Below are 9984 nucleotides of genomic sequence, written 5' to 3'. Positions count from 1 at the left end.
TCTTAGTCTTCTTTAATCTTAATCTAATGGTAAAACAATATACTACTATTCTTCATTTTTTATTTATTGTTCAAAGTCAAGTTCTAAATCATACTCACGTATAATTTTTTTTGTTCTCACTTAGTTGTATTTAAGGTGTTTTCTTAATAAAATAATAAAAATAATGTATTTAACAAAAATTAATTATTTTTTATGATTTATTAATATAATATTAAATAAATTGTTCAAAGGAATAGAATGTAGTTCATAGGATCTAATTTAGTTTTCGTACAAGGTCCAAAATTATCCAAGACAACTATGAAAATTAGGATGAAAATGTTTGAAAAGCAAAATGTTTCTAATAACATATATTAGGTGTGGTGATGAGACGTAATAAAACTAATTTTATCAAAGAAATGAATTTTATAAACCCAAATAAAAAGAAAGAAAGAGTTGTGCATAATTCTGAAGTTGAAACTGGAGTTGGAATTTAAGGACTTTCAAAACTGGGCCAATCAAAGAGGAAATATTGGGCTAGATTGAGACCAGCATCTTCTCACTTGTTTTAGGGTAAAACTAAACCCTGAAAGAAACGCCACTTATATTCATACACTCCGTGGAAGCAAGGCAACTGCAAAAGGCTACTTCGAAATCTCAACTTTTCCTCTCACCTTTCTGTAGCCTACGGTCTTCTACTCACGCCTTCCATGGCTGTGAGTTTTTTTTTTTTAATTTTTTATATTTTTTCTCTATTATCTGGAAATTTATTGATTATTCACTGGATTTCTGACATCGCAAATTGTTTTTTTGTGATGACAAGTTACTAGTGATTTCTAGTTTTATCTATTCTACACTTTGGGGTTAAGTGATCTAGATAGCTAAATTTATTTTATCTGTCATTTTTTCTTTATGATATTTGTTTACTGTAACTTGGCTTCTAAATTTTAATTTCTGTCTAAACGTTGTAGACAATACCAGTTAACCCGAAACCGTTCTTGAACAATTTGACTGGAAAGACTGTTATAGTGAAGCTCAAGTGGGGGATGGAATACAAAGGTAATTCGATGGTTTTCTTTTCTTAATATGTCTAATTACTTTTTATCTTTTGTTTGTAGTTATTCTAATTCCGTGCTTGTTTCTGTGTTTTTTTCAGGTTTTCTTTCATCTGTTGATTCATACATGAACTTGCAGGTGTGGCATTAGTAGATGTAAATAGCATAAAAGACATCAAAATTACCATGCAACTAGGTCACTTGTTTTTTTGGCAGCTTGGGAATGCTGAAGAGTATGTCGATGGACAGTTCACTGGAAATTTAGGCGAAATTTTGATCAGGTGATTTATTCCAAAAGCTAGATTGTTCTTCCTTGCATTTATGTTAAATCTTTATATATTATTTGGTTGTTTTCTTACAGAATATTTCCTGGATAATGTGTTGTTTTCTTGTAATTCTGTTCTAAGTAATACACTAGTTTATGTACCATGAGCTTTCCCTGCACTGGCTTTAATGATAAGTAGATATTGTCACTTGGGGTTGCATGTCTGATTTGATCGATTACTAAAGACCAGAAGGTCGACATCAATTGCTGATTTGTCATCCCTTCAAAGGTTTGACAGAAGCATCTACTACGTAAAACATCCTTTTTCGAAAAAAAAGAAGAAATTATTAACTTGTTACCATAGGTTGTCTTTGCTGATGTGTCCAAAAATTGCATGTTGTGGCTGACTCCTGTTGAACTTTATCTGCCAACAAACACAAGTTCTAAAACATTGTCCAGGAAAATTAGATTATATGTTTTTTGTGTTTAGAAAAGAATGCAGTGAATGTTTTTTAATTAACTGATAACATGTGAACTATTGTGCTACAGATGCAATAATGTTCTCTATCTTCGTGGGGTACCAGAAGATGAAGATATAGAAGATGCTGATAAGGATTAGACTGGGTCACGTATGGTCTAAAAAGAAGCTTTGGACGTTACATTAAGGGCTGCTGTAACTTTTGGTTATAATGGTTGAAGGTCAGTATGTCATTTGATCTACTAAACAAACTGCTGCGTAGTTAACTGTGCTTTGTTAGACTGCTCGTGCCAACTTTATTTGGAATATTGTATCTTTAGGATTCGTAGTATATGTAGTGTGGAGAGCAGAAATGAATTCTCTTAGGTGGTTTGTTATTCTATTTCAAGTGAGATCGTTGGTAGTGTTTGTTTTTTTTTTATTTCTCTTCTCTCTGTGTATTTCTGTCTCTTTTCTCTGTCTCCCTCCTTTTTTTTCTGCAGGTTCGGGTGGTGGCTTTATAGCCACCACCGGTGTGGTCATCGGACCGGTCCGAAGAGTGGGTTTCGGTGAGTCACCGGACGACCAGTGGTGACTCACCCCTTAGCATGGCGTGGACGGCTGGCGTTGGAGCTTCTGGAGCCTTTGGTTGGGACTGGCAGCGGTGGAGGCGGCGAGAGCAGCAGCGGCGGCGCGTGGCCCTAGGGTATCATACCCTAGGGTTTGTATTTGGAGCCATCTGGACCGTGGATCTTGCCAGATCCAACGGCAGCAAGCTGAGGCGGCTGGGAAGATGGAAACCCTAATCTGTTAGGGTTTGATGGGCCATTGTAATTGGGCCGGTTGATGGGCTTGTATATTTTTTATTATTATTTATATATGTATTTAATAATAATAATAATAATAATAATAATAATAATAATAATAATAATAATAATAATAATAATAATAATAATAATAATAATAATATTTATAATAATTATAAAAATAATAATTATAATTATAATAATAAATAAAATAATATGGGTAAAAAATTAGTATCTTCATTATTGATCCCTTTGATTTTAGTGTTCAGTTGTTAACTTTGGTTAATCCTTTAACAGAAGCATCACGTTACAAAAAAAAAAAAAAAATTAAGAAAATTCCACCTTATTCTTCTTGCTCGAACTTCTGGATTTATGTTTTTCAAGTAAACAAAACAAAGTTTTATTTGAAAGAAATGAATCCCATTAAATATGGTTTCCATCATCATCTTCAACAACAGTAACTCGTGACTGATGACAATGATTCTTCTTCAGTTTTCTTCATTCCCAATTCCTAGAAGCAACAACACAATATGTTTGTTCTTACCCTTTACATTGAGACCAGTTACCCATCAGCTTTTTCAGCATCATCAAGCTCAGTTTCAGGCATTTGTCACCCATGTGTTTGTTGAAATGTTACCAGGAAACCTTTAAACAGATATGAAGATAGGCAGTGTAGTGGAAACAACAAGGTTTCTCAATCCAAAAATGAGAGAAGCAAGAATTTGATCATAAATATAGACTCTTTGGTGAGCTTGAAGCAATTTATGGGCATGGAAACGGTGGAGGAGAAGTTGCTTAAACTGGTTCTAGGTCTGCTCTAACTGGGGAGAATTCACTTGCAAATGTTGCCATCTCCATGCCCTTAACCGAGTTTCTTGGCCATAATAAACTCATACAAAGTCGAAGCTCCGGTGGTCGTTAGGAACCCCAAAATGTATCCCTGTTCAATTCGTTTGTGAGATGATCGCCGCTCATATGCATGGCTAGAACGTCGGCTCCGATCGTTAACAGAAACACGATGTTTAAGGAGTAAGAAGTGAACTTTTGCTGTGAAAGCCAACTTTGAGGCAATGACTAAGGATAAAGTCGAAACCGGAAGACGGGCAACCCCATAGGCGTAGAGGTAGTTGTCAAAGCCAATGGGGATTCGGATGACAGCCGAAGTAAGGATCAAGTAGGGTTTCATGAAGAAAAAGTTTGTTTTGAAAACTGGTTTGAGTCCTTGAACGATGAAAGTAAGCACAGGCGATTGGGAGAAGGATGATGGAAAAAGCACCAGTCTCGAGCCAACTCAAGAACCAAACTCGTTTACCGCCATGGATGAAGTAGAGGCACATGATAAGTGGACCGACATAGTTGCTATAGAAAGGATGATGTAATTTATTATTAGTAGAGCTTTTCTCATAATATTAGTGTTTGATTTAGCTTCCTTGTTGACCTCCATGGACTGATATCAGAAAAAAAAGTGGTTGAAAGAATTGATAAAGAGAGGTCAGTGAAAGAGGAATCATGGAGGCGACAAGAGGTTGAAAGGCATAATAGAGAAGCCATTGCAAGAGCACATGAACAAGCTCTAGCTTCAAGTAGAGAAGGAGAAGGAGAAGGAGAAGGAGAAGGAGAAGGAGAAGAAGTTAACCGGAGTTAACGGCTGATAGACTAAAATCGAACGAATCGATAATGTTAGGAATCATAATGCACGAATCGACATCGTTAGGGACCATTTACCCTTCATTTTTAAATTGGTGACAAAAGTCGGTTAAACCGAAAATAAAGGGACTATTCGCATAGTTTACCCAAAAATCAAATGTGTTGCACATCATATGTGATAATTAAATGATAAATTTATTAATGATTGAATCTATAAATGCTCGACTTTTTTTTATGTAAATATAGATATAGTTACCCGGGATCAATGTCTAAACTAACTAATTGAACTTGTGTTGTAACTAATTGCAGATATTGGTAATGTCATTTTTCAAATGTAGTTGTAGAATGCAACAAGATTACATTCATATTTAATTTAAAATATCATAGGCGTTTTCTACTTTAGTTATTTTATTTATCGTGTTCACCTTAAAATTTTATTTATCTCTAATTTACATAAAAAATTTACGTAATTAATATACATTTGCCCAGTCTTAAAAATAATTTTAAATATACCAGTATTATCTAAAGAAGAGGGTCTCGATCACTTTCTACATCAAGAAATAAAGTGGTTTCGCATGGAAATGGCATCCTCTAATATCAAATCAAATTGCTTAAAAAGCAGAGTCTTGAGTCTCATCTACAATTGTCAAACATTTTCAAGCAAAACAGGTGAACCAAAGAAGTAGCTTCTCTAAATGCCTAAGCAATTGCTTAAGTACACAAGATTATGTTGTTAACTTGGTGCCATCAATCTCCCAAGGTTATAATATCAAATCTAAGTTATCTTTAAAAAAAAATTAGTTGTAGAATATTTCGATGCTATTGAAAGTCATGCAAGTCTGGCAAGAAAAAAGATAGAGAATTATTAGACTATGAATTATTATCAAGTATATTCATAGTAGAGTTTTCTTTGTTTCGAAATTTTACAAATAAAGTTATAAATTTCGTTGATTATAAATAAAATGGTGAAATAAATTCTAAGAAGGAAAATGATGATGATGTAAAATAATATCTATTTTAAAAGTAAATATTTAATGTCGTATCTGCATTTTAAAAGTATATTCATAGTAGAGTTTTCTTTATTTTGCTTTTGGAATAAATATCAAACCACCAAATAGGGGCTTTAGGAGTTAGCAACGCTTTCAAACTTTTGTCGTGCTAATTTTTTTAAATGTTTTCATGATAACATTTATTTTGTCTTTAATCTGAACAAAGTAATTTACACCAGAACATACAAGGAACAGGGGGAGGTTCCTCCCAGGGTCTACGAATAAGTTGAATAAGCAAACAGTTGAGATTCATGTATGTTACGTGAAACATTTTACAATATCGACACTTTATAGGCGCTATTATTGTTCTCTTTTAAATTCCATATGTGTCGATACTTATTTCAATGGAATCGACACTTTAAACATATTAGGGAGCGCTTTACTGGTTTTGTCATAATGAAACCGGTTTGATCATATTTTTACCTATTATACTGTTATGGATTGATACATTTTTTTTGTATCGATACATACCGACAAGCTAAGTTTGCCGATTGCAAAATTTTTTAATATTTCTTCATGATTTCCACCTATAACATTATTATTTGTCAACATTTCCGGTAGCGTTAAACCGAATTTGTTAAATATCTTTTAATGTATCCGGTAACGCCGTATATTAACCGTATATTAATCCGCCTTTCCTGAGACAACCCCATAGATACCTGCCGCTCATCTACAGATTTTTCACCATGCTCTCAGCCTTTGAGCTGTATAGTTACCCCTGAAATGAAATACCCAGCAAAGTTGGTTCACCCACTTCCAAAAACAAAAACCACCACCCAAAAAAAAAAGCTCCCTAGCATTGGAGTATAAAATAGTAAAACGGGAGGCTGGCCATCACATATCCAGTTAATCGTATTAACAAAATCACACACATATCCTACAAAATACATACTATTGCAAAATAGTGTGTAGAGTTCGGTGGACGTCTCTAGCCATGCCCTAGGAATCGCCACACACATATAGGTAACCTCCCTTAGAAATCATGTCCCCGATGTCCGAAGCCTGGAAAGAAGGGGACAAATGTGTTTCAGAGCTTCAAAAATTAAAATACTGGTGGGAGATTAAATCGTACTAGTCAAAAGGAAACAATTTCCAGAGGCGTCTATCCCACTATCCATGGTAGGTGAAATATGTCCAGTACCTTCTCCATCATTTTATGTTGAACATATTCCTTGGTAGGCCCCTCACGTGAAAAAGGCAACAACCAGCTCAGAAAGAGCACCACTGTTCACGAAGTTATTGAGCTCATCTTCATAAATGTAATCCTGAAAACAAAGTGCATTTGAATTAAACTTCGTAGCTTAATTACAAATGTATCCCTAAACCCACTGGAGATATACATCTAATCATAGGACTGGAAAGTGCATGACTTACCATTTGCCGGTTTCTGCAGCCAAAGAACAATACAGATGGACCCAGTTCAGAGCCAGCTTCTTTCAGGGCAAGTCTTTCCTGAAAAAGAAAAAAAAATTAATTTATAAATTTTGCTCAAACATGATGAACCTTGCAAATATGACGAAACCTACCTGAAGGAATCCCTTGAAAGGACCACTCCAGTACCAGGGCCAATCATAATAATCTTTAGTATCTGAAGGAAGTTTAAAGTTTGATTGCCTGACAAAAATGGTTGCCCAGTTGCAGTCCTGGCTTTTCTCCAAGGTTACAACATTTTGGAACGACAGAGGGCAAATGGGAAAAAACCTATATTATTACTAATATTTAATTGAAAGAAATTTTGCGTTATTAGACTAGATAAAATAACTGATGCAAATAGGTTATCAATCAGGAAGCAGATATCATTTATCTCCCTGAAAGTAACTTAAAAGGTTGACTTCTCTTGACCACATAAATGAGTACCTTCATCCAAGTTGAACAAACTCCTTTGTGAATACGACCTGTTGGCATTTTCTCATAAACCAATGCACAAGTTACATGAATCCTAGACGGTGCCATCCTGAAAAATTATTATGGAAGGTAAATATGAGCATGTATATTTAAAATATTAGAATTAGAATAAGACATAAAATTGGAGACAGTAGAAGGATGCTCATGTAGGAAACACTACGGAAAAAACAATGCTCATTTTGAAAACTTTGTCATGATCTTATCATGGGATTGTTTTCTGTAAGAGGTAACTATAACTTGCAACTGATCTGGAGCTGAGATTCATCACCCCAAACTCGAGACAAATATCACAATAGTAGTTTTCCTCTAGAAAAGCCAAAGACAGAGATAAGAAAAATAAGATTACCTTGGTCAGGATGAGATTGAATAATATCTAGGCTGCAACCTTGGAGCAACAGCTGCAAAGAAGACACACCAAGTGAAGGCCTGACCGAAGAAAATTCATCCATGACCTCAAGGAGGCTTCTCTGATTTGCAACAATCCATTGTGCATATTCATCCTGTACCGAAGAAGATGCACTACAAGAAAATATACCTTTAATGACACACGAACGATGACACACGCTAATTTATGACTTACAAAAACTATTTGTCAACAAAAAATGTCACATTTCTTAAAATATGAACGATTTATGACTTACAATAATGTGTGTCATATTTAATAGTCATAACCCAAAAAATTTGAAAAAACACGGAGTACTCTTTTTAATTGTGTGTCATCTATAAAAGTCATCTTTTAATTTCCCCCCATTATTTTCATCCTTTCCCGCTTATTTTTTCCTTTTACTTGGAAGCATCTCCATAATCGGTTTAAACTCTGGCTTCCACCTTATAGTTCTGTTTCACACTCTCGTGCATTTGTTTTATCTTTCTTACTTGCCCGTGGCTTTTTTCTCTCTATGATCATGCATTATCATTTTATACTTGCATCTATTTTGAAACTCATAGTTATGCTGTTTCTGCAGTAACATTTAGTCGGTTAGAGCCTGGAGGGAAGTTGATCATGTATTTCAGAAAGGCTTCAACTGCTTCATCATCTGATCAGGTTTCCATTAGATTAAGGCCACTGAATGATAAAGCAAGGAATCGTATATGTGATTGGGAATGCCCTAACAATCACACCATCGTTTTCAAGCATAGTTTGCCGGAAACGCTCCGTGTTCCCTGCAACCTACACATTTGGTAAACATTTCCAAATTCACTTGCTTCTTTTTTCACTTTGCCCATTTGAGAATTGAGATCGTCTTCTAATTACTGTATTCTTTTCTTTGCTTTTTTAATTTTGTTGCAAACAAACAGAGTATTTGACAGTGAATGCGATACAACTCAAGTTACGAGGAAGGAGCCAAACATATTGCGCTCTCAGTACTCGAGGGAATCAATTGTAAGTATTGTTTGTTTCATGTTCGTTGTGTCTATAACTATATAATCTAGAGAAAATGTCTCTAATCATTGTGCTTTGTTTTTCCTTCAGCAAGCATATTTGCATATGGGAAAACAAGTAGTGGAAAGACGTATACAATGAGGAGTATCACTGAATATGCAGTATTGGATATATATGACTACATCGAGAACGTAAATATAGACTCGAGACTATTTTTCTCATATATATTATATCTGAAATCTACCGCTTCTATTTCTTGGGAGTGTAGAATATATATATAGATGACATTCTGTTTTGATCAATATGTTAGAATGGGAAAGAGACTTTTTGGTGAAATTCTGTGCCATGGAAATATACAATGAAGCCGTGAGAGACCTCTTTAGCCCTGATAGCTACCCACTAAGAGTGCTAGATGATCCAGAGGTAACAGATTTCTCCCTTCTTTATGCTTCCCAGTCATCGTTTTGCACGAGTGTAAGTTTTTTACGACATTGTTTTCACTCAACAGAGGGGCACCATCATGGAGAAACTAATTGAGGTGACTCTAAGAAACAAGAAACATCTTCACGAGCTACTTGCAATATGTGAAGGTGAAATATTTTCATGGACTTGCATTTGTATATGATTTCTTTGGGTTTTCTTTTCACTAGAGGACATTATATATACATTTCGGTACGCAGTTTGAAAGGGGAAGAATAGCATGCTAGGTTTAAAGAGTAAGCGTCTAAGAATTCATAATGAAGACTTTATAGAGCTGAAATTAACGTGGGAAGAAGCTCAAGGGCTGCTTCGTCCCCCTCCTAATCATGTAGCAAGTGTTGTTGTCTTTGAAAGTTTTGAGTTTGAAGAATACGAGGTATGCTATATCTTTATTGATCCTTTTTTTTCCTGTCCACATTTAATATCTGTTGTGATTGAAATCACTTTTGGTTGAAGTGGCAGTAATAGAAGCCACTTTTATTTTGTCTTTCTAGTGTTTGTTACTCAACTTTGGCAAATTGAACTCTAACATGCATATCTTAGATTTTCTATGGTTGGTACACCCTTGACGAAGACTTAAAGGGTTGCTCAGGAACTTTTTATATTTTTTGCTGTTAATGGATGCCACCACAGAACCAGAATAATTAAATGCAAGAACATCATCTCATTCTTTCTAATTCTGGCCTTTTTCAAGTTTTTTCGTTCAAAGATGTAATCCATTTTCATCATCGACTGTTCAGTTTTTTTTTGCTAGGATGTGATTACTAATTAATCAGTACATTGTTTTTAGGTTGCCTATTAGTAGTCTTTTGATATTTATATATTCCACAAATTCTATCCTTTCTGTGGGATTCTCTCTTCCCTTTTATGTAGTAGTTCCACAATATTTACACTCTCTTCCCTTATAAATGATAAGTGATTCTTGATTAGTCTGTGGAATGTAGATAGTGTTTTTTATTT

At 34.8% G+C, this 9984-nt stretch overlaps 1 protein-coding gene and 1 pseudogene across 1 annotated transcript; one reads left to right on the top strand and one right to left on the bottom strand.

Moving 5' to 3' along the window:
• Positions 1–580: 580 nt before the first annotated feature.
• On the top strand, positions 581–2142 carry LOC120138032 (probable small nuclear ribonucleoprotein F). The gene is made up of 5 exons (XM_039153645.1): positions 581–692; positions 948–1035; positions 1133–1170; positions 1248–1312; positions 1846–2142. Exons 1-5 carry the CDS (start codon positions 687–689, stop codon positions 1913–1915), a joined length of 267 nt encoding a protein of 88 aa, XP_039009576.1. The 5' UTR covers positions 581–686; the 3' UTR covers positions 1916–2142.
• A 1279-nt stretch (positions 2143–3421) lies between these two features.
• LOC120137865 overlaps positions 3422–9984 on the bottom strand; it is a 32564-nt pseudogene continuing 26001 nt past the window's right edge.

Source organism: Hibiscus syriacus, unplaced genomic scaffold (genome assembly GCF_006381635.1).
Source record: "Hibiscus syriacus cultivar Baekdansim isolate YM2019G1 unplaced genomic scaffold, ASM638163v2 tig00002193_pilon, whole genome shotgun sequence".
NCBI classification, from domain to species: domain Eukaryota; kingdom Viridiplantae; phylum Streptophyta; class Magnoliopsida; order Malvales; family Malvaceae; genus Hibiscus; species Hibiscus syriacus.
This window is presented reverse-complemented; position numbering and strand designations above follow the sequence as displayed.

What these genes read in the sequence shown, in the direction of transcription:
- LOC120138032 (XM_039153645.1), top strand. An exon ending in GTGGGGGATGGAATACAAAG is followed by an intron (nt 1,036 to 1,132) that starts GTAATTCGATGG and finishes TGTTTTTTTCAG; the next exon opens with GTTTTCTTTCATCTGTTGAT. An exon ending in ATTCATACATGAACTTGCAG is followed by an intron (nt 1,171 to 1,247) that starts GTGTGGCATTAG and finishes TTTTTTTGGCAG; the next exon opens with CTTGGGAATGCTGAAGAGTA.